This window comes from Acomys minous (genome assembly GCF_964271855.1).
Source record: "Acomys minous genome assembly, chromosome: 3".
Taxonomy (NCBI): domain Eukaryota; kingdom Metazoa; phylum Chordata; class Mammalia; order Rodentia; family Muridae; genus Acomys; species Acomys minous.
Window position 1 is genome coordinate 79,572,233 of NC_140485.1, and position 23,944 is coordinate 79,596,176.

The window sequence follows — 23,944 nt, forward strand, 5'->3', positions numbered from 1 at the left end:
AATATGCTGCCTCTCAACCAGGATGTGGCAGTGGGTTTTATTATTGGTTGTTTTCTGTTTGGGGCAGGGTCTCACTATGTAGCCCTGGCTGTTCTGGAACTACCTATGCAGACCAGGCTGGCCTTGGACTTACAAACACCTGCCTCTGCTTCTCCAGTGCTTGGGATTAGATGCCTGGCCAGGACGTGGCTTTGCCCCCTAAACTGTCCTGACACGTTTTTAAAGGCAAAGACTTATCTCTCAGAATCTGAGTTACTGGAACTTAGGTCCAAATGTATTTTGTTGTTGTTGTTGTTTTGGTTTTTCCAGATACGGTTTCTCTGTGTAGCCTTGGCTATCCTGGACTAGCTTTGTAGACCAGGCTGGCCTCAAACTCACAGCGATCCACCTGCCTCTGCCTCTGGAGTGCTGGGATTAAAGGCGTGCGCCACCACGCCCGGCCAAATGTATTTTAAACAAAAACAAACAAACAAACAAAAACACGGGACATACTAACAACTTGCTCAACTGTACAGAAATGAGATGGGCGCACTTCGTTAAAGATCTGAGAGGGGCAATTGTTGAATTGGAAGCAAAGAAGATTCTCTCTCTCTTCGGGGGCCCTCCTTCCCTCAGGGCTCACCCTTGCGCCTTGGAGCCCTTCTTTTCACCTCAGGGAAGATCCTCGTGGAACTTTCTCCTCACTGAACCCCGCTCCTCCTCGCGAAAACCTACATCTCACTAAACTGCCAGGTCGCCAGAGAGTCCGACTTCTAGGAAACCTCCGCCTCCCAGACCCCTCCTTCTTCTCACTGAACCCCATCTCTTTCGAATCCCTCTTCCATCTCCCTCGGCGACCCTCCGTCTCCTCCTCCCTTCTCAGGGCGCTCGGTAAATCCCCCTCGGAGTCCCGCTCGCTCCTGTGCTCGCTGGCGCCCCCAAGAGTCGCCCGGGCCCAGCCTCACCCCGCGGCTCCTCCACGGAACGCCGGTGCAGCTCGCGGTAGCGCTGCAGAGAGGAGACGTGTGCCGAGCGCCTGACCTCCGGCGGCGGGGACCAACGCCGCGCCCGGCCCTCGGCGCCCGTCTCCTCGCGAGCCCGGCTCCCGCCGCCGCTCTTGCGCCGCTCCTCGGGAAGCCCCATCGCGTCAAGCTCTGAGCACCTTGGCCGCCGTTGCGGTCGCGGCGGGTGTCGGGGCGGGGAAAAACCTTTAGGTCGACCCTGAAGGCGGGGCCTCGGGCGTGGGCGGAGCCTGAGGCTAGAGGCCGTGCTCTCGGCATCCAATAGTGGGTAGGGCCGTGCGTGGAGGGGGCGGGGTCAGCAAGAACCGCTGCGGAAAGTTGGGGCGGGGGCGGGGCTGGCTTGCCGGAAGGGGTGTGGCCGTAGTGAAAGCCGAAGGAATGGGAGGAGAGGGGTGGAGCCCTGGAATGACAGGGCAGGGGGCGGGGCCAGAGGTGACAGGCGAGGAGGCGGGCACGTGGAGTGATGGGGTGTAGCCCGGCTGGTTGTGACAGGAGAGGAGGCAGGGCTGTGGAGTGACCAAGTTAGGGTCTTGGAGTGACAGATGGGGGTTGGGTTACGGCGCCGCGCAGCTTTAGACGTGAAAGGCTGGCTACTGGGAGGTATTGTGTCATCCGTTGTGCACTCACCGTGGTCTGATTGCACATTGCCGTCACCCCACCGAACTAGATAGCTAGGTCGAGTACAGTGTTCCTTCTAGGTGACACTCCTCCCCCAAATCTCCTGCCGAGCAACACCCCTATTCCCTTCCCACGGAAAAAGTCCTCCGCGACCTTGAGGGCTGGCTGTGACCCTTCCAGCCAACTCGAGTCACTCTGATCTTTGCCTCCATACTTTCCAACTTGATCTACAGTGCAAGGCTGTAAGTGAAAACCAGAAGGATCCTTGAGAACTTTGCCAAAAAGCAGGAAAGGAAGAGAAAGTTCACAAAGGCAGGAAGCAAATAATCATCAAGTTGGGGTCAAGTCTGAGTTCTTCTGTTGTCTGTTTTTACTGACACAAATAGAAACCAGATCTTGTAAAATACCAAGGGCCATGCAAAATGATTTTTAAAAAAACATATAAAGAGGAATCATTTGCATCCTTTAATTCGCCTAAGTATACTCCCATCTGCTACAAATCAAGTTTACTGACTTCCATCTTAACCCAGAAGGAAGCCTAGGAAACCCCCACCTCCTACCTGCAGTTATTGCCGAGAAAGGATCACTTCATTTAACAATTCAGGCTGTCAAGACAAGGATCTATAATATCTACAACAGTGAGTCTGAGGTCTGAAGCAGGAAGCTCCTGCCATTTGACGCCCACCTACCCACGTGCTACCCCGATCTTTGTCCGACTGACTATAATCTTAGCACACACTAAACTGAAAATAAAATCTCCCCCTGCTCAGTTATATGATCCAGAGCCTACCCTATCCCAAGGGGCGGGTCCTGGGGGCCCGCTAAGCACAAACAGACCTTATAGAATAGTCACGGATCTCAACGAGGGAACAGATACTTTGTCAAGGAGACATCAACCCCTCTGAACAGATCCACATTTCGCTGAAATTGCATGAATTGTATTAAGGAGGCAGAGATTTTTTTTTTTTTCTGGAGGTCCCAGTCCCCATGGAAGAAGCCTGCTTATAGGACATGGATGGCATTAACAGGATGAAGAGTTTCCTAAGGATATCTGAACCCTGATGAGAAGGCTCACTCCTCGCTGAGGAACATCTACATACACTGAAGGAGTGAACAGCACCCATGTGACACGGATCTCATTTGGTGGGACTAAAACTCACTGATGGGATCTGGGAATCATGGAAGCAGTGGTCCCTATAGACCTCACGAATGAGACAAGGCCCTTTCTATGGGAAAGAAGGCACATATAACTTTGCCTCTTGGTACGAAGACCCGTCTTCCCTTAATCTCACCTCCAGGGCACGGCTCTAACCCGCCCTGCTTCCTAAGCCTTTCTCCTGCAACTGTTCGCTGTCTACTGCTGCCCCCTGCTGTCTACAAGTAGCACTGCAGCTTCTTGTGTCCATAGTAAAGAGTCACACTTGAAGCCTGGAGCCAAGGATTGGGAAAGGAGAGAATGTTATCTACACAAGGCTTCACCAGCCCAATTTCTCTTCCTGTGTACTGAATAGTAGAAGTTTGGACTCATAACTTTCATCCTTGGATCTAGGGGAGCAGTCCCAGAGATGGGCTTGGCAGGACCTAGAATGAAGAAACCTGTTCTCCTTCTTACCTTTCCATTTTCTCTCTCTTCTTTCCTTCTTTCTTCTTCTTCTTCTTCTTCTTCTTCTTCTTCTTCTTCTTCTTCTTCTTCTTCTTCTTCTTCTTCTTCTTCTTCTTCCTCTTCTTCCTCCTCCTCCTCCTTCCTCCTCCTTTTCATGCTGGGCGTCAAACCCTCACTGGCAAGCGCTCTACCAAAGACTTACTTTCTAAACCCTTGTTCTTGCCCATCTATCCTGCTCATCCTACTGCTCTACCACATCGCCATTACTTCTTTTACTTTAGCTCCAGGACCACATCAAGAACTCTTAAAAATGCCAAAGAAGCCGGGCATGGTGGCGCATGCCTTTAATCCCAGCACTCGGGAGGCAGAGGCAGGCGCATTGCTGTGAGTTCGAGGCCAGCCTGGTTCTACAAAGCGAGTCTGCCAAGGCTACACAGAGAAACCCTGTCTCGAACCCCCCCCCCCCAAAAGCCAAAGAATATTAAGGTTTCAAAGACGGCTTCCTGGCCCACTAAGTCACGTCTCTTGGAGTGGAATCTGAGGATTTGCTTCTAAAGATCCTAAAGCTGGGGTGGGCTCCAGTCAGGGCCAATCTCCCATGCTGATACATCAGGACAATTCCAGAAGGAGTTGGGGTTTAAAAGAGAAGTATGTGCAAATTTGGGACGCAGAAAGGGATGTGAGATGGAAAGAGAGGTTCAAGAGAGGTCTGCAGATGAAAAAGTCTTCGGGAATGATTTAAAAGGAATCCAGGGGTGGGTTGAAGTCAGAGTTGTAAGCCGCAGAGAAGTCTAAGAGGGTCCGAAGAGCAGTCTGACTGAAATGGGTCGGAGGAGTAGTGGGAGATCAGAGGAGAATCTCGGTGCCCACAAAGAGGTTTGGGGTCCAATAAGCGAGCGGTCAGAAAAAGATCTGAAGTCAAAGAGTAGTTTGCGGTCAGAAGTCGGTCTGTGGTCCTAGGAGCGTATGGAATCTGCGCTGGATTCAGACTGCAAAGAGGAAGGGCCAGGGATTGCACGAGGAGCCCAGAGTAACGACCTCTTGCCGGCAACCTTCCTCTGCCCTCCGGGTTCCCATCCTCCTGCACCTGCGCGCACGCTGCAAGCAGTAGACTATAAGCAGACGGGGGCGAGTCAGCCTAGGACATTTCTGAGGGTGGGGGCGCCCCCTCCCGGCTGTCCAGGAGCTCAGACCCCGCCCTCCGCCCTCGCACCCCCCCTCTCCACAGCCACTTCCGGCAGGCGCTGCGCTGCTGGGGGTTAGGGTGAGGATGGCGGCAGAGAACGAGGCTAGTCAGGAGAGCGCCCTAGGCGCCTACTCGCCAGTGGACTACATGAGCATCACCAGCTTCCCGCGCCTGCCCGAGGACGAGCCAGCACCTGCGGCCCCGCTGAGGGGCCGCAAGGACGAGGACGCCTTCCTGGGAGACCCGGATACCGGTGAGGCCCTCTGGCCCCATCCCTGCCCCGCCTTGGGGGTGGGGGTGGGGGGCTCCCGGTCCTCCTCCTGTTCTGAGCATCCACTCTCAGTCTCTCATCCCCTTCATTCATCCTCTTCGCCCTGGATCTCTTCTTCTCTTCTCCCTCAGCCCTGTTAACTGTGTGGTGGGGAGAGGGGTATTTTTGCCTTAGAGGCGTAGGATGCGACACGGGAGAGGATGCAGGGACTGCAGTAGGAGGGATTATGATTACATTTTAGGAAGAACCTATTGAGGAGGAAGAGATGCTGGAGGAGAGAGCCTAAAGACCAGCTTAAAGACCAGCTGTGGTCACCTCCTAGTAAAAGCTTTTCTCTAGTCACAGAGGACAGGGTAGAAGAAACCAAGTCAGAGACTGCAGCCGGAGGGAGGGCTGGAGTCTAGATCTTAAGGAGAACTTCACCACAGCCAGGGATTATGGGAAGCAGAGAGTCCGGAGAAGAGCCGGAGGAATCCATCTCTTCATGTCCAGAGACGGGTAAAGAAAAGATTATTCCCCTCTGTCTGGGAGTTGTGGGTATTGCGAGACAAGGGGATGGGACTGCATGACCTCTCAAAGTCCTTGGGGACCAGTGTGCCTTTGTGTTCTGTGGATTACTGTACCCTTCCCAGACATGTTAGCCAGGCTGCTGGGAGCTTCTGATCAGCAACCAGATCTGTTTCCCAGGAAGCAGTCCCCAGATTTTTACTGTGTTTTCATCCCTCTGCAGAAACTGAAGGAGATGAGGGGTCAGGAAAGGAAGTGGGGCTTGAGAGAGAGAGAGCAGGAGGCCAAGAGCTCTCTGGGTATAGTCCTTCCCTTGTGCTCTCTCTCCTACCCATGTGGGCAGCTCTATACCCCCCCCCCCCCGCCCATTCTTTACCCTGCATCCCTCTGCCCTCTTTCCTTCCACGTCACTTCCTGGCATTAGAGCCGTCTTCTGCCTCCCTCTCTGTCTCCCTCCTGACGGTGCCTACACTTGGGCTTTCTCCCTTCCTGTACTGGAGGATGCTGCTTCTCGGGCCCCTGGCCTCTTCCTAGCCTGGTTCTTCTGTTCTCACTCCTGGCCCTGGCAACTGGCAATTCTCTCCCACTTTTTGGCCATATGGTTCTGACCCGCGGGTCCCACCAACCCGGCTGGATCACGTTTTAACCTGTGACGGGAGTGAGAACGGGGTGTGGAGACCTTGGGTCCTCAAATGTCAGAGCTGCCCATCAAAACTAATTGGCAGTGAGGGGGCAGGTAGTAGCCTTGGCAATAGAAGGGAGGCTGTGGGAATGTACTTCCTGGTGGAACCAGCCTTCTGGTCATCTATTGATACCAGCCGTCTGGTCAATCCAGCTTTTCTATTCAGGGATCAAGAGTAGCGCAGTCGTGACTCACTCCCATGTAGTAGCTGTGCCTGCCTGGTACTGGGCCTTAATTTTCTCTTCCAGTTCAACAGAGAATGCCCATCTGTTCTAAATACCAGAGCGGACCCTCTGACCTGCCTTCTCCTGGCCCCTCGTCAAAGTCATTGCTTTATAAAAAAAAAAAAAAAAGCCTGCAGTTATTTCTTTGGGCGGTTATGTGATTACTGCATGCCTATAAAGCCTCTAATGGCAGGGGTTGTGGCTTTCTTTTATTCATAATTCTCTCTCTGGCACTCAGCAAAGTGTTGGGTACTCAATAAATAATTGTGGAATGAATAGATGAAAGACAGAAAAGGCCAGGATGAAATAATGACAGGGAATGGAGTTCCCAAGCCTCAGGAATGCCTTGGGGGATTTCAGTGGAGGCTGTGTCCTGATGTGCGTGACAATTCGGCAGAGAGGGCCTGGGGGGGCTAACTCAGTAGTAGAACACTTGCCTAGAAATTTGGCTTAGACCCTGGTTACCCGAGCTCCTGGGAACTTAAATCTTACCACCAGGGTATACACCAAGATTCCCAGGACTTGGCTTGGAGGGCCTCGCTGTCACAACAGTGTAAACATCTTGATGCCATGTCACCTAGGCCTGTTTCCAAGTCCCAGGACTCTTTTGGTCCAGCTAGACCAGCTTGTAGGCTGACATGACCTTCTACAGTCTCAACCTAGTAGTGGCACCTAGTGGCACCTAGTGGCACTGCCCTGCCTTCTTAGCCAGGACCTTGGTTGTGCCTGGCAAGCCCTACAGCCTGGCACTCTCCAAAATCAAGTGTCAGGCATCCCACAGCAGGCCCCAGAGAAAAGAGAGCTAGCCCTTGAGTGCTCCAAGGTCAGGAAACGCTCTCTCTCTCCCTTCCTCTCTTCCACACCGAAGCCTTGTGAGCCTTCCTCTCCCAGGAATTAGGCAGATACCCAGCCTTCAACCATCTATGCTGAAATCCGCATGTCTTCCCCACACTCTTTGTTTTTGTCCAGTGCCATTCTCAGTGAGTGGCCCTGAACATGCCACTGTCAGTCAACCTGTCATACCTGTGTGGCTCCTGGCTGCACTTCCTGCCACTACCCTCACCTCGAGTACACTTGCCACTCTGCATTTTTGGTCATGCTACTCTGAAGCTCAGAACTTTCCCCTTAAGAGAGTTCAAGGAAGGCTGGGCGGTGATGGCGCACGCCTTTAATCCCAGCACGCGGGAGGCAGAGGCAGGCGGATCGCTGTGAGTTCGAGGCCAGCCTGGTTCTACAAAGCGAGTCCAGGACAGCCAAGGCTGACACAGAGAAACTCTGTCTCCAGAAACCAAAAAAAAAAAAAGTTCAAGTCCAGAATAGGCTACCTATAGAATTCAAGTCCAGCCTAGGATGTGTGATAACAGTTTTGTTTTGTTTTTTTTAAACATGGAGGAGAAAGAAAATTAAATATTTTGACCAGCTTCCTTCAGACAGCAAGACTCTCTGTGTCTCACAAATTCAGGACAATCAAAATTAAAGCCGCCTTTCTCTGAAAGCAGACCAAGTTTCTGTTTGTTTAACTGGTTGTTTTCCGTTTTCCCCGTTTGTTTTGGGATTGAGATCTTACTCTGTAGTTCTGGTTGGTCTGGAACTCACTGTGGGGCCGAGGCTGTCCTGGAACGTTCCGTTGTAACGCACACTGGCCTCAGACTGGGTGTAGCTTCAGCCCCCTGAGTGATGGGATTGCAAATTTGAGCCACAATGCCTGTCTCTAATAAACATTTCTCTTCTGCCCCAAACTAGTCTTCTCCCAGTATGTCATTCTTGCTATTTATCGATGGGATTACTGCCCTACCATGTACACAGGGCACACGTCACATACTCAGGAACCTTTCCCCCATTGTTTTGAAGATTTTTTTTCTCAGCATATATATAGTTTTGCTAAATAAATAAGTACCTTGATGTGCTGGATGAATAATCTTAAGTAGAGCCAGTTGTGGCAGGGCTGTATTATCTTCATTTTTAAGTCATCTTACCTCATTGGAGAAAACAAACTGAAAAGCGGGTACCTGGAAATAACATCCAAAATTAGCTAGTAGGGTTGCATTTTTGCTTTTTTGCTTATTTGCTTTTTTTTTCCCCCCCGGACAAGGCTTCCTGTATCCCAGGCAACCTGGTCCTTCTGCTTCTCCCTCTCAAGTACAGGGATCACGGATGTGTGCCGTTACACTCACCCCACTTATTACATTGTTTTGGGGGATTGGAAATAGCTGCCGCTGCCACGTGGGGCAGTAGAAAGGAGGCTGTGAAGTGACACAGAGTCCCGGTTCTCCCACTGATTCGTGTTGTGGCCTGAGTACCACCTAGCCTCAGTCTCTTTATGTGTAAAGTGAGGAGAGTGGAGCCTAGCTCAGGAAGTCATGGAAATCGTTTAATGAGAAAGTATGTGCAAAACACCTAGTGTGTCATCAGCATCAGTAAATACAAGCTCTTGCTGGGGAGATGGCGCAGTTGGGTAAAGCCCCTGCTACCCAAGTGTGTGGGCCTTAGTTGTAATCTCCAGACCCCATGTAAAAAGCTAAGCATGACCACGCTTCTACAGTGGGATGGGCGAGTGAGCTTGGTGTGCCTCAAGCAAGATCAAAGACCAAGCCCAAGGCCCAAGGCTGCCCTCTAACTTCCACACATGCTGGAGTCCCTGAAGTTAAATACAAGAGCATGCGTGCCTGTGGACACACATCAGATATCCATCCATATCACACACACACACACACACACACACACACACACACCTCATACAATAAGTAAATAAAAGTTCAAACCCCCTTCTTGCCGTTCTTTTGGTACTTGGAAGGGCCAAGGAGGGTTTTGTATCCGCAGTGGATGTTTTCTTTTTCTTTTTTTTTTTCCTTTCCTTTTTTTTTTTTTTTCTTTCCATAGTGGATGTTTTCTATTTGTCTGTTTAATGAATTCTTATTTACAGACCGCTAGCAATGATGTTGCGGTTTAGAAACAAGCATGATTAGCTAAGGGAGACCTGCTCCCTCCCCCCCCCACCGAAGACAAACTTTTAAAAAATTATTGTATTATTTTGTGCATGTGGGTGTTCTGCCTGCATGTCTGTGCACCGCATGCAAGAAGTGCACGGGGCAGCCAGAAGAGGGCGCCGGATTCCCTGGAACTGGAGTTGCAGACCCTCATGCTGGAAATCAAACCCAGGCCTTCTAGAAGGGCAGTTGGTGCTCTTAACCTCTGGGCCACCTCTCCAGCCAGCCTGACAAGCATTTTTTTTTTTTTTAAGTATCAGGTACAGATATGGTGCACAGACATACATGCAGGGAAAACACATACATAAAATTACAATAAAATAAAATACTTTTAAAAGCAAAAGAATTAAAAAGCTACATATTATTTGCTTAATGTAAAAACAAACAAAAAATAGTAAAAAAAAAAAAAAAAAAAGTAAAAGTCCCCATCTCTATTCTTTTTTTTTTTTTTTCCCAAGGCAGGGTTTTTTCTGTGTAGCCCTGGCCAACCAGGAACTCACTTTGTAGACCAGGCTGGCCTTGAACTCAGAGATCTGCCTGCCTCTGCCACCCAAGTTCTGGGATTAAAGGCCTGTGCCACCACACCTGGCCTATTCTTTTTTTTAATCTTTAATTATGTGTACATGTGGGTCTCTGCATGTGCATGCAGTGCTCCCAGAGGCCAGAGCCATCAGATCCCCTGAAGCTGGAGCCACAGACAGGTAAGAATCACCCAGCAGGGGTCCTGGGAACTGAACTTCAGTTCTCAGAAAGACCAGCACACACTCCCAGCCAGTCACCCGGCCTCGCCCTCTAGCTCTTTTGGTTGTTGACTTTGGAGACAGAGTCTTTCTATTATGAAGTTCTGGCTATCCTGGAACTCCCTGTGTAGACCAGGCTAGCCTTGAACTCCCTGTGTAGACCAGGCTAGCCTTGAACTCACAGATTCATCTGCTTCTACCTCCTGAGTGCTGGGATGAAAGGTATGCACCACTTTGCCTGGCCACCCTCCAGTTCTTATCTCTGTGTAGTTTTTACTCCCCTCCATCCCCCCGAGACAGGGTTTCTCTGTGTAGCCTTGTCTGTCCTGTACTCACTTTGTAGACCAGGCTGGCCTTGAATGCACAGTGATCTGCCTGCCTCTGCCTCCCGAGTGCTGGGATTAAAGGCGTGCGCCACCACCACCGCCTGGCTAGTTGTTTTTACTTTGAATTTCAAAGTATATATGATTAAATTGTAAAGGAGTCTAACTACTGAAAAGATAGCTCAATCAGAGATCCAGATTTAAAAACAAACAAACAAACAAACAAACAAACAAAAAGCTGGGTATGGTGCAAATGACACAGCACCAAGCTTGACATCCTGAGTTCAGTGCCAGGAGCTATATGGTGGAAGGAAAGAACCAACTCCTACAAATTGTCTTCTGACCTCCATATATGGTCATGTGTGCACACTTTCACACACACACATCCACCCACAACAAATAAGTAAACAAATCACTGTAATGTAATAAAAATCCCTAAAAAAAAAAAAAAAAAAACAAACAAGCCAGGCATGATGACATGCAAGCGAATGTGCATGCACACAGAAAGAGATAAAAAAAATAACATGGTATAGGGCTGCCGAGATGGTTCCGTGGGGTAAGAGCGCTTGCCACACTAGCCCGACGGCTTGAATTTGATCCATCTCTAATCCTAAAACTCCTTCAGTAAGATAGGAGGTGGCTGCTGAAGAATTGTCTGGGAGCTTGCCTGCCGCTAGCTCAGCTTCTGAAGAGCAGCTGAAACAAGAAGCAAGACTCTGCCCTCAACAAAGAGAAAGGGGAGAAGCAGCCCCAGAAAACTGTCCCCCCCCCACACACACACAAAATCAATTTATAACGTTTTTTTAGAGGAATATAAGTCGGACATGGTCGTTCACACCCATACGCACAGTACTCAGGAGGCAAAGACAGGCAGATTGCCTCAAGTTGAAGGGCAGCCTGGTCTACTTGGAAAGTTCAAAGTTAGCTAAGGCTGCCTCTCTCACAAATACACACACCGCCAAAAACAAAAACAACAAAACAAAACAACCCCCCCCCAAAAAAACCAAATATACACACTAAAAGTAAGAATGTAAGTAGAATTGTTTTTCAGTCAAAACATTTATTTGCCTTATTCCAACCTAAAGTATCTTTTCTTAAAAGTGGCCACTGTAGCTGAGCGTGGTGGCACACGCCTTTAATCCCAGCACTCGGGAGGCAGAGGCAGGTGGATTGCTGTGAGTTCGAGGCCAGCCTGGTCTACAAAGTGAGTCCAGGACAGCCAAGGCTACATAAAGAAACCCTGTCTTGAAAAACAAAAACAAACAAACAAACAAAAAGTGGCCACTGTAAATGCATTCTAATAAGTTTTGCACATATTATTTTATCTATGCTATTTATTTATTTGTGTTTTTTTGAGGCAAGATTTCCTCTGTGTAGCCCTGGGTGTCCTGGAATTCTCTGTAGGCCAGGCTGGCCTCCAACTCTAAGATCTGCTTGCCTCTGCCCCCTGCTCCCCATCCCCCATGCACCAGTGCTGGGATTAAAGGCACGGGCTTCTTATTTACATAAAAGATGGAGGTGTGAGTCTTGGAGGTCCTTAACCACCAAGTCAAAGACCTCGGACTTTCCTCCATCACTCTCTACCTCAGCCCTGAGACAGTCCAGCACATCCATCACTTCCTGGAGCCCTGCACCTGACCCGTGTGTCAGAGAGTAGCTGCATTATTCGGATGAGGAAGGAGCCTTGAAGTGACTCGTCCGTCCGTCAGCGGCTTTCAACTCTCCCTCGGCTTCCATTCTGACCCCCTCCAGCTGTTCTTCACACAGCAGCCTGGGGGATCATTTGAAAACACAAAGCAGATGGAGTCTTAGTCAGTGTTCTGTTGCTGTGAGGAGACACCATGACCACGGCAACTCTTGTTTTTAAAAGCCTTGGTTGGGGCTGGCTTACAGTTTCAGATGGTGAGTTCATGGTGGTCATGGCACGGTGCTGGAGAAGTTGCCCGCTTGGGCTTTTGAACCCTCGAAGCCCACCCTCAATGACGTACTTCCTCCAACAAGGCCACACCCCCTCCTCCTCCTCCTCCTTTCCATTAGGGCCGCTCCCTGATAACCAAGCGTTCAAAGGATATGAGTCTCTGGGGACCGTTCTTTCCTCAAACCACCATAGATGGCTTCCCAGTCTCACGGCTCTCTGTAGCCTAGGAGAACAGGTCAAGTTCTCAGTGTGTCCGGAGGACCGGCATACAGGACCAGCCTCCACGCTGGCTGGGTTCCCCACCCCCACCCCCACCCCCACTCTTTTGCGGCCACACCAGAGCCACCAGACCTTAGTTATTTCTTTCAGCCTTCGAATTCGTTCCTACTTTAGGGCCTTTGAACCTGCTGCTCGCTCTCCCTGGAACACTCGCCGTGTCGTCACTGCTTGTTCTCCCTTTCTTAGCCCTTCATTCTCAGTTCAAGTCATTTCCTCTCCAGGCTCTTCCTTGACTTCCCTGCTCACTAGTCTGCCTTCCCTCTTCACATTTCGTTTCATGCCCTGGTATGAGTGGGTACGTGTATAAGTGTGTATGCACATGTGTGTGCGGGCGTGCTTGGAGGCCATAGTAGAACCTTGGGTATCTATCTTCCTCTATTGGCTGAGGCAGTCTCTCACTGAACCGGAAGCTGGCTTTTGCGGGCTGGGTTGGCTGGGGAGCTAGCTTCCAGGCTCAGCATGTCTGCCCCACAGTGGTGTCAGGGGCATTTTAGGTGGGTGCTGGGGAGTTGAACTCAGGTCTTCATGCTTGCAGAGCAAGCACACTTACCACTGAGCCAACTCCCCAGCCCCTGATGCTTTTTCATAACAGCTGCCACGACTTGTTGACTTGTGTATTTTCTTTTTTTCCATTAGCCTGAGAACGTCGGCAGAGGTGGCAATTATCTGGTCTAGCGTAGAGCCAGACTTAGAGTAGGCTCTTGTATCTAGTGAATGAGTGAATTCGTGGAGTAAGGTTGGAGGCCAAGGTAGTTGGCTTGATGGTGGTAGCATCCTTGTCCTGGAGACTGGTACCCAGCTAGGACAGGCTAAGGGTTTCCAGGGGAGCCTGAACACCTCACACTCCTGGCTGTCCTCAGCCTCGGCAGTATTCCAGCCTTTCAGTTGGCCACTTTAAGGTCTTTTTCCACTTGAAGACTGCTTTCCTGTGGGCCCTAAGGTGTGTCGGGAGTGGAGGCAAACTGAGCGGTGCTGGGCATTGGCGTTTGTGTGATGGGCGGGGCGAGGAGGAGCAGTGTGGAACGCCCCGCCCTCAGGGCTGCTGGGCCAAGTAGTAAGCTGCCAGCCCGACACCCTGCCGCCCCACAGACCCGGACTCTTTCCTGAAGTCGGCCCGGCTACAGCGGCTGCCTTCGTCATCGTCCGAGATGGGCAGCCAGGACGGGTCACCACTACGGGAGACACGCAAGGACCCATTCTCAGCTGCTGCAGCCGAGTGCTCCTGCCGCCAGGACGGGCTCACAGTCATCGTCACCGCCTGCCTCACTTTCGCCACGGGTGTCACCGTGGCGTTGGTCATGCAAATCTACTTCGGGGATCCCCAGGTGAGGGGAGCAGATGGGCAAAAGGGAACTTGGGAGAAGGTGGGTGAGGAAAAGCCTGATGGGGGTAGAATGGCTGGGTGGTAGGAAGATGGGACGGGAAGCAGTGACCTGAGAGAGGATGGTCCCAAAGGAAATGGCTCTGAGAATCAAGAGGACGCGAAAGCCGAGGTTCTAGGTTAATGGAGATGCTTTGACGGTGGTGGAGGGCCCTACTAGCCTGCCCTTCTTTTTTGCTCTTAGATCTTCCAGCAGGGTGCTGTGGTGACTGATGCCTCCCGGTGCACGGCGCTGGGCATGGAGGTGCTCAGTAAACAGGGCTCTTCCGTGGATGCAGCTGTGGCAGCAGCCTTGTGTTTGGGGATTGTGGCTCCACACAGTTCTGGCCTGGGCGGGTAAGGAGGCCTGGGTCCCTCAAACCTACTTCTTGCCTCTGGTCTATGGGCCGGGCTGCAGGTTTCCCTTGATTTGGCTTAAGGCGAAGGTGGTCCGTACTTGCATTTTGTCTTTCAATGCCCGGTTTCTCCCTGCACGGAGTCAGACGCACAGGCCGTATGGAAGGTATGGCGGTGTGTTCAGAAGCTTGCATGGTTTTCCACCAGGAGAGAAACTCTTGTGATGTATCAAGTGAGCTGCATAGGAAGCAATGGGGGAACCAATCAAGGCAGGGATGCGCCAGCTTTTAGGCTTGCAAATCCCTGCAACTCTGATGAAAACTGTGGACACACCCCTAGTTCTTAAAACCAAAGCTACAAACTACACACTCAAAAGCCAGATCCAGCAGCTAGGCTGGTTTGGCTTGTAAGGGTTTTTTGTTTTGCTTTGCTTTGTTTTTTAACCGTTTACGTTTGCTGTTGTGAAAACGTGGATAGTTTTCATAAGAATCCAGGTTGCTAACATCTCAGGAGCAGTCAGGAGACCTGGCAACATGGAGCCCACATTCCTATGTGGCTACAGTTACCTGAAGTTGAGCAGAGTGCTTCCCACGGTGGTTCAGGGTGCTGGCCACTTTGCTGTGGATCCAACCACTCGGGTTATCTATCTACCCCGATTTCCTTACTCTGTTACTCGGCTGCACACATTTAACTTTTCACCCGTATCTCAGATGTAAATACGCTACAGAAAAGGAGCAAGCCGACAAAAATCCTTCTCTTCTTGATAGGACCAACCCTCCAGGCTCTACCAACGAAATTCCCCCTTTTGGCCTCGCATGGTGTGTCCTTACATAATCCGGTCCTGGCGGAATGGAGGGGTACACGGAGTAGGCAGGTGCAGGAAGCTGGCAGGAGACCAGCTCTGGTCTAGGGAGGGCCCGTTCCCCCAGTCTCTGCCTTTTTCTTAATCACGGATTAAAGTCTCCAGTAACCTGGGTCTCCTACTGCCTAGATTTTACCCTTTGTAGGATGGCTGGGTTCCCGCTGGGGAGGTGGCTCCAACATCTGACCCGATGTGGCAAACGGGCCTACAACCTGCGCCCAGGGGATTAAGGGAACGGTAGTTTAATCCTTCAGAAAGTTGAGGAGTCCTCATCGCCTTCCACTTTCTGTGTCCGTCCCAGCGGGGGGGTGATGCTGGTACACGACATCCGGCGCAACGAGAGCCGCCTGATCGACTTCCGGGAGTCGGCGCCAGGGGCCCTCAGGGAAGAGGCCCTGCAGAGATCCTGGGATACCAAGGTGGGGACCCTGGTGAGAAGAGAGGGTCCAGGGGGAAGGGGAGGCCCCTCTTCATTCCCTTCGGCTAACCTGAGCATTGATTTGCAACATTTACTATGGGATGGCAAAATAAGTTGAGGAAAAATGCCCTGGGGCTACGGAATGACAGGCAGCTAGCCTCCCCCAGTGTACAGCAATGAACAAGGACCAATGAGAGGACCCAGTTGGTAATGGCATTCGTCTCTAAGGCTGACACCCTAAGTTTGGGCTCCAGGACCCACATAGTAGAAAGAGAGGAATGGATTCCTACAAGAACATCTACATACACCCACATCATGGTCTATGTGCGCACTCATGTACACACATACACATAAGCAGATTAATTAACTAAATATAATTTTAAAAGTAAAGTTAAATAGACAAGAAAAAGTCGCATGACTAATAACAGATAACACTGCAACCTCTTACTTCTCTGGCTGTCCTCCCTGTCTGGAAGAAAGTATAGGACCACCTTTGTGGACCTCGAGATATCACGCAGTTGTGGCCTTAAAACTCATCGATCTCAGCCAGGCAGTGGTGGCACACACCTTTAAACCCAGCACTCGAGAGGCAGAGGCAGGCAGATCTCTGAGTTCGAGGCTAGCCTGGTCTACAGAGTGAGTCCCAGGACAGCCAGGGGCCACACAGAGAAGCCCTGCCTTGAGAAACCACAGCAAACAAACTCCTCTCTCTCTCTCACTCTAAGCCTGAAGACACAACCTTTCCAGGCTGCGTCATATTGGGAGAAAGAAACGCTAGTGGCAAACCCACTAGTGGGAGCATAGGAGGAAAAAGAGTAGCGTGGACAAGTAGGTACTTAGTGCCATGGCAAAAAAGAGACACACCCCTGACCAGTCAGTGGTGGCCTATGACAATGAGCTGGCTAAATCAAGATCCTTTGTTCAGTACTTAAAAAGACAAGGGTGCCTATTACCCGTTGTGAACTAATTTTACCTAGATTGATTGTGCCCTGCCTCTTGAAAAGGTCCTTCGTTTATGAAATCCCTCAACTATGGGAGACAAAGACCTTTCTGCATTTGCATATAGGAAGTCAGGGATGAGGCTGGGCGTGGTGGCGCACGCCTGCAATCCTAGCACTCGGGAGGCAGAGGCCGGCAGATCTCTGTGAGTTGCGAGGCCAGCCTGGTCTACAAAGTGAGTCCAGGACAGCCAAGGCTACAAAGAGAAACGCTATCTTGGAAAAAACAAACAAAACAAAAAAAGAGTCAGGCATGGGGAAGAGGTACCCCGTGGGGGAACGCTTGCCCCTCTCCTGGGGTACTTGGCCTATGTCTCTCCTCTGTGCCAGCCATTCCTGGCTTGGGGCTCTGCGGAGTTCAGCCCAGCCCCCCCCTTCCAGTGACCTGGTCTCCTCTCTCCCTCGCCTGCCCGCCTCGCCCAGCCTGGGCTCTTGGTGGGGGTTCCCGGAATGGTGAAAGGGCTACACGAAGCTCATCAGCTCTATGGCAGGTAAAGACCTCCCCTGGGGACCAGGGGGTCTCTGCCTACGTCCCTCTCCTTGGGTGGTCTCCTCCTGTCCTCCTGCATTCTTCCTTCCCAACCCCCCTTCCTAATAGCCCCTTCCCTTGCCAGGGTTCTCCTTCCCAGGAACCCCCCTTCCCCCAGGACCCCTCCTCCTCCTCCTCCTCCCCCCAGGACCTCCTCCACCCCCTGCTCTCCGGCCCCCTCAGGCTGCCCTGGTCCCAAGTCCTGGCCTTCGCAGCAGCTGTGGCCCGAGATGGCTTCAACGTGACCCATGATCTAGGTCAGTGGGGCCTGGAGGTAGGGGGGAAGGCACAACGCTCATGGGGAGAGAGGCCTTTGAGATCTGGGCCCCGAGCAAAAAGGATTCTTTTTTCCAGTTGACACCTCAGATTTCTTCCCATCCCTCCCGCTCTTCCGTGGAGGCAGCCTCCAGCGAGAGGATCTGGGAAGGGCCTATCTATCCGTACCCCACTATGACAGGCCTCTGGGAGCTCTCAGAGGCAGTCACAGAGCCCGCATCCACCCCACCACCCCTCGGCACGGCCCACCCAGCCTCTTCCCCCTCCCCCTTCCCCAGCCCATGCCTTGGCTGAGCAGCTGCCTCCCAATGCATCTGACCGCTTCCTGGAGACTTTCCTGCCATTGGGCCACCCGCCTTTGCCTGGCTCCCTGCTGCGACAGCCCGATCTAGCCGAGGTGCTGGAGCTACTCGGGATCTCCGGCCCCACCGCTTTCTACAACGGTGGCAACCTCACACTGGAGATGGTAGCTGAGGTGAGTGTGACTGTGGGAGAGGTGGGGCATGCGCAGTGACTGGGCGTTTGCCTCTGGCGACAGAAATGAGACCAGTGGTTATTAAGGGCAAAAATCATTGCCTACTGGGTGATGTGGAAAACATGAGTAGAGAGGTTCTGTCTCTCTCTGGGTTTCTTGGGGCTGCTGCTAAGCTCTACAGGGCTTGGACCTGTTTCTTCCCAGGCCTGGTGGAAATTGAGCAAACAGTCTCGGCTCGCCCGGCTCTAGAATCTTCCCTGTTCTGTCTGGGATTTTGCAAGAATTGATGGCAATGTTGACGTAGGAGATTGACACAGGAGGGTACCCCCAATTCCAAAGAGGCTTCATCTGGGTTGATAGTGGGGACTGAGAATATTGTCAAGGGAAAGTTCAAGAGCAGGGTACTCACACCAATTGAGGTGTGCACTGCTGTGCACTGGGGACATTTATCTAAGCCTCGGTCGTACACTGCAAGGATTACATCGGTGTGCCATTCAGTACAAAGTGCATTCTCTGTATCAGTCACTGTGTTTTACCAACCTGCCAGACACACGAGTCGATGAGTAGGTTCACCGAGAGGAGATTCATCAAAAGTTTTATCTCTGGAAAGTACAAGAAAGATTGATAGTTGTAATACTAATTTAAGATTGGCGTGGGGCTGGAGAAATGGCTCGGTGTCGAAGCGCACTGGCTGCTCTTCTAGAGGGCTAGGTTTGCTTCCCAGCATCCACAGGAGCCGACAGAGCTGTTGGTCACTCTGGTTCCGGGATGCCCTCTTCTGGCCTCCAAGGGCACTTGCGTGCGTGTGGTACACAAACCCACATGCAGACAAAACACCCGTACTCATAAAATAATAAAATGATTTTTTAGAAAGGTCATCAATGGGATGAACACACTGGTTTGCGCAAGTCTGGTGCACTCCTCAGCAAAGAGTGCTCAATTATGTGGCGTAGAGTCAGTCCTACCAATGCCGTTCAAAGTTCACAGTTTTGTAGTAGCCTTACTGTTTGGAGGAGGGCCGCTCTCAGGCTCACACCTATGGCCTTGAGCATACCAGACGCACACTCTACCACCAGGCTGGCCTCGAACTCAGAGCTCCACCTGCCTCTGCCTCCTGAGTGCTCGGATTAAAGGCGTGCGCCGCCGCCGCCACCACCACCTGACTAGTTTTGATAATTCTTATGTGTTATTTCCTCTGCCTCCTTTTCCTCTGGCCTGGTGGGTTCCCTAAAGAACCCCATGGTGGCTACAGAAGGGACAGAAGTTGTAAACAGCTTTGTCTGACTGTGACTGAAACATGTGTCGAGGGCCATCCGTCCTCACAGGCTCACCGTGGGGGGGGGTGTCTTTTTCTCCCCTCCAGGCTCAGCATGCAGGGGGCGTCATAACCGAAGAGGACTTCAGCAACTATAGCGCCCTCGTGGAGAAGCCTGTTTGTGGAGTGTACCGAGGTGACCTCTCCCCCAGCTCCCAAGGGCCCCCACTCGGGAGAAGCTTTCTAGTCCATGGCCACTTTTTTTGGTGGTTTTTTTTGTTTTTTGTTTTTTTGTTTTTTTTGGTTTTTCAAGACCGAGTTTCTCTGTGTAGCCTTGATTATCCTGGACTCACCTTTTAGACCAGGCTGGCCTCAGACTTACAGTGATCCACCTGCCTCTGCCTCCCGAGTGCTGGGATTAAAGGCGTGTGCCACCACTGCCCGGCCATGGCCACATTTCTTTAGTCTGGAAACTTCTCTCCATGTCACAAGAGATAAACAGAGGCAATGAGCTCCCTAGGCAGCCAGCTGTTGAAACAAGCCAGAACCAGCCTTCTGAAATAACCATCGGGTCAGTTACCCTAAGTGACTAGAGTGTGGGGGGCACCTAGCTGGCAGCTAAGACCTGGAAGTTTGGGGTCCTGAACATGGCTTTTCCTTTTGTCGTTTGGGGCTTTGTTACTTATTTGCTTTCTCATAGAGCTGGGAATTGGGCCTTCCACAGAGGACAAAGTCCCCGTTGCTGAAGTGCGTCTTGGGTTGTCTTGATTTGGGTCTTGTGTTGCCTCAGCTTGCCTTCTAGCTCCCTTCTCACGGGCTGTGCTTCCCAAGAATTTGTCAGACCAAAGTCCACATAAGGGCAGAGTAAACACCTTAGTACAATCACAGACTTGCCCCCTCGCTGACAGTAAAAGACGCCTGAGACCTAGGGGCAGAATAGAACAACTTAGAAGCCAATCAGAAACTGAGAAAGCCAAGCCTATGGGCGTGCGTGCCACGTGATGTTTGCTGACCCAAAGATGGTGGGTGCTAGGGCCCTCTGGAGTGTTTAGGTTCTGTCCTCTCTAGGAAGGACAGGTTACCTCAAGAGGGTGAGGCTTCCTCTGAGCTCATGTTTCCAGGCTCCTGTCCTTCCCACCTCCTCTGGTAGTTGTATATGACAGAGAGGAAGCAAAGTAGCTTTGGGGTCAGGAAGGCGTAGGTGAGCATCAGGGGTCAAGAAGGCCTAGGTGAGCATCAGCCGTACCCCCAGCCTTGGGCATCCCACTTCGAGTCTTGGTTCCCTCCTAGAGTCTTGGTTCCCTCCTAGAAACGGAGACAATGCTAGTGTCTGCATCTCAGGATGCCCACGAGGACTTGAGGAGGTAACCTAGGAAGTGGACACTGAGTCCGTACTGGATTTATTGTTTTTCCTTCCTTCCCAGGGCTGGGTTGTCTCAGCAGTCTGGTACCTACAGTGTTATAGGTTCACCTCCTATAATCTTGGTCTAGTTGACTCTTTTTTTTTTAGGATTGATTTATTTATTATTTATACAGTGCTCTGCTTGCATGTACCCCTGCAGGCCAGAAGAGGGCACCAGATCTCATTATAGATGGTTGTGAGCCACCACGTGGTTGCTGGGAATTGAACTCAGGACTTTTGGAAGAGCAGACAGTGCTCTTAACCTCTGAGCCATCTCTCCAGCCCGCCCAGTTGACTCTTAATGCCTCAGTTTCTGCCGCTGTTTAATGAGGCTGATTAGCCGAGCCGGGTGGTTGCTGTCAGCATCCCGTGCCTCCGGTGTTGTCATTATTCCTTTAATGGCCAACCACTGAGTAACTGAGTAGGAGGAAATGGCTGCTGCTCCTAAGAAGTTCCAGGTTGAGTGGAACCATCGGGGCCCTTGCACAGTTCCTGGCCTCAGGGAGGGGTCGAAGGAAGTCCATAGCAGACCAGGATTCTCTAGGCATTTGGTCACCTGTCCCTATTTTGCCAGGGACCTGCAATGTGGCTCTCGGCAAAGCCACAGATACAGTATGTGTACTGCCAAAGTGAGTACAGCCCAGCTCCTTTTAAGTCTGAGTTTTCTCCTATGGCAGAGGAAGCTGAAGCCCAGCGCCTGCCTTCGAGTTTGGCTCTGCCTTTGGCCAGCGTGTGAACTTCAGTGGGTCCCTTTTGCCTCTGAGCGCTTTTCTTTCCTCGTCTGATAAGGGCTGTCGCTGTGTATGTAACGATGGGATGTGCATTTGGGATACACCACATGACAGTGACTTGACCCTCTCCTGCCATCTGGTCATTTCCTATCCTTTCAGGCCACCTGGTTCTCAGCCCCCCTCCCCCACACACAGGCCCAGCCCTCATCAGTGCTCTCAACATCCTGGAGGGCTTCAACCTTACCAGCCTGGTGCCGCGGGAGCAGGCCCTTCACTGGGTAGCAGAGGTAAGGCCCACTCTTCCACCTCACCTGGCTCTGGGGACACTAGCAGTGGGAAAACGGAGTACATCCTTGGAGCAGGACTAAAACACCTTTGAGTTCTGAGGATTCTCCAAGTGAGGGTGCTGGGAGGGGCCCGGAAGGCTTTTCCACACCCCTGCTCTGTTTCCAGACCCTGAAGATCGCATTGGCCCTGGCTAGCAGACTGGGAGACCCTGTCTATGACTCTACCATCACCGAGAGCATGGACGACATGCTCAGGTTTGTCCTGGGACATGACTCTGGGTACAGCAGAAACCGGGGTGGATGTGAGAGAAGAGATCGGGTAAAAAGCTCATGAAGTCTCAAGTCCCTTCCAGATGAACCCAAACTCAGTGCTAGACACTAGGAGCCTCTGGCTCTGTCACCTTCCCTGTCTGCAGAGTGAGTTGGTCAACTGCTTATGAGTCCGTTTTGACCTTTGCATGAGCTTAATGTGTATGAACACAGTTGTCCTCCACTTTGAGTAGAAAAGGAGCCTCCGAGAGCAGCAAAATAGTCTCCATGCAAGTGTTGGGGGTGGTGCGGGTTTTGAGGGGTTATAGCTTGGGCGGCAGCCCAGTGGCGAGATTATGCTATGGTGAGACCACCCCTGTTAGGGCCTTCACTGTAGCATTTGTAGCTGTCGCTCTGGGAACATAATTCAAACTAAGTCTGTCTCCACAAGGAGGCTGACAATACGCATCACTCTCTGAAGTTTTGATGATAATGACATGTAAGTAAATAACACTGGAAGCATTTCGCCCATTAGCTGGGAACATAGTACACGTGCGGTAAATGCAATTCATCGTTATTCATTGGCCACAGAGGTGAGAAGAGGCTGGTTGCTGGACTGCCACTGGACTTGACTTACAGTCTAGCTCCAGGAAAATTAAAAGTCAAAAAATGTGGTTAATGTAAATTTGTACTGCGACTCAAACACCACTCTATGAATTAAATGGTAAGCAACTTATAATTTAAGAGCAAAATGACGGTAATTGGGAGATTTCAGAGAAAGTGATGCGTAGTTGCCGGTAACAGGAATAAGCTCAAGAGGTCTCTTGCACTTTGAATAACAGAGAGTTAGGTGTCTTCACTCCAGAAATGATAACTGTGTACGATCACAGGTGTTGGTTAGCCGGTTTAACAGCTCCTCCATGTGGATCCAACCACTTCCAAACACCAGACTGGTGGCTCATGCCTATAATTCCAGACTTCAGGAGGATGAGGCAGGAGGATTGCTGTAAATTCAAGGTCAGCTGAGACTAGGTCGTAGGTCGCAAGTCAGCCGGAGCTAGAGTGTAAGTGGCTGTATAAGGACTACATTTAATTGTATCTGTCAGCTTAAAAATGCAGAGACTGGGGAGGTCACTCAGTGGGTAAGTGCACCACTGGGGGGGGGGGCCCTGAGTTTGAGTCCCCAGAGCCCATATGAAAACCTGGTGTGGGTGTCTGTAACTCTAGTAACCTCTGAAGGGGAAGGTGGGAGACCGGGATAGACTTCCCAGAAGCTAGCCTGGCACGTGCAGTGGGAATAACAGCAGAGAGCCTGCCACAGGAAAAGTGAACAGTGAGGGCAGAGACCCATGGTTGCCCTCTGACCTCCACATGTACATCCTGTCATGTGTACACATGCACACATTGCACATGCGCGCGCGCACACACACACACAAAATAACAGACGTTAATATTACTCTGGGCCCCAGAATTCTGGAGGCAGAGGCAGGCAATATCTGTGATTTTAAGGCCAGCCTGGTATGCATAATGTGAGTACCAGACCTGTGATTTTTTAAGGCCAGCCTGGTCTACATAATGTGAGTGCCAGGCCAGCCAGGGCTAGAAAGAGAGATTCTGTCTCAAAACACAAAAACAAAAGTTAATATCGTTTATCAAAACAAGGCAAAAAATAAGAACAGTGAACACTAGTGAACATCAAAGCACCAAGGACAAAACGAAGCCTGAAAACTAAGCTCCTCCCTGCTGTCCACAGCCCGTGTAGATCGCTCTGGGTGGTCATCAGCCTTTTGGGTTGAAAACCAAATGAAAGCCTTTGCTTAGCCCTGCTAATGTATCGTTTGCAGATCACATAGCCCAACGCACAGTTTCTAGCAGTGATAACGGAGACCCTCAGTTGGGCTTTAAGCCTGGAAACTTTAGCTCTAAAACATGCCTGCATTGACAGGAAACATAGGTAACAACTGCAGTCACTAAATAGTTTGAGGGACTTTTTTCCCCTCTTCTTTTTTTTGAGGGGGGGGCGGGAGGGACAGGGTTTCTCTGTGTAGCCCTGGCTGTCCTGGACTCACACCAATCTACCTGCCTCTGCCTCCCTGAGTGCTGGGGTTAAAGGCGTGCGCCACTACACCCGGCTCAGCCAGTTAATAGCTATTGAGGGCTTACCTTGTATTTTTTCTTTTTTTCTTTTTTTTACCTTGAGAACAACAACAAGAACAAGGACAAACCCCTAAGAACAGATAAAGATCTCCATACACAAAAATCTTTCCTCAACAAAAACACTGCAGCTTTCTCCTCCTCCTTCTCCTCCTCCTCCTCCTCCTTCATCGGGGATAGAATCTTGCTGCATGGCCAAGCCTGGCCTGGAACCCTGTGCAGTTCTAGCTCCGACCTAACGCTTAAAAATCT

The 23,944-nt window shown here is 51.1% G+C and overlaps 2 protein-coding genes across 7 annotated transcripts in view; one reads left to right on the forward strand and one right to left on the reverse strand.

Moving 5' to 3' along the window:
• Window positions 1–1,183, reverse strand: part of ACSS2 (acyl-CoA synthetase short chain family member 2) — a 37,384-nt gene extending 36,201 nt beyond the window's left edge. For both annotated transcript variants that reach the window (XM_084776835.1, XM_084776834.1), the window contains exon 1: window positions 945–1,183. In XM_084776835.1, coding sequence (XP_084632961.1) covers window positions 945–1,122 — 178 coding nt within the window. In that variant the 5' untranslated portion in view covers window positions 1,123–1,183. The remainder of the gene's footprint in view (window positions 1–944) is intronic.
• A 3,217-nt stretch (window positions 1,184–4,400) lies between these two features.
• GGT7 (gamma-glutamyltransferase 7) overlaps window positions 4,401–23,944 on the forward strand; it is a 29,748-nt gene continuing 10,204 nt past the window's right edge. Inside the window, exons 1-10 of one of the 5 annotated variants that reach the window (XM_084775986.1) lie at window positions 4,401–4,661; window positions 13,429–13,664; window positions 13,905–14,056; window positions 15,220–15,337; window positions 16,758–16,825; window positions 17,047–17,120; window positions 17,418–17,614; window positions 18,978–19,065; window positions 21,162–21,289; window positions 21,456–21,544. In XM_084775986.1, coding sequence (XP_084632112.1) covers window positions 4,493–4,661; window positions 13,429–13,664; window positions 13,905–14,056; window positions 15,220–15,337; window positions 16,758–16,825; window positions 17,047–17,120; window positions 17,418–17,614; window positions 18,978–19,065; window positions 21,162–21,289; window positions 21,456–21,544 — 1,319 coding nt within the window. In that variant the 5' untranslated portion in view covers window positions 4,401–4,492. Of the gene's footprint in view, window positions 4,662–4,852; window positions 5,178–13,428; window positions 13,665–13,904; window positions 14,057–15,219; window positions 15,350–16,715; window positions 16,826–17,046; window positions 17,121–17,417; window positions 17,615–18,977; window positions 19,066–21,161; window positions 21,290–21,455; window positions 21,545–23,944 lie in introns of those variants that run through there. The other 4 variants (XM_084775982.1, XM_084775984.1, XM_084775983.1 and 1 more) reach the window with 4 other exon arrangements.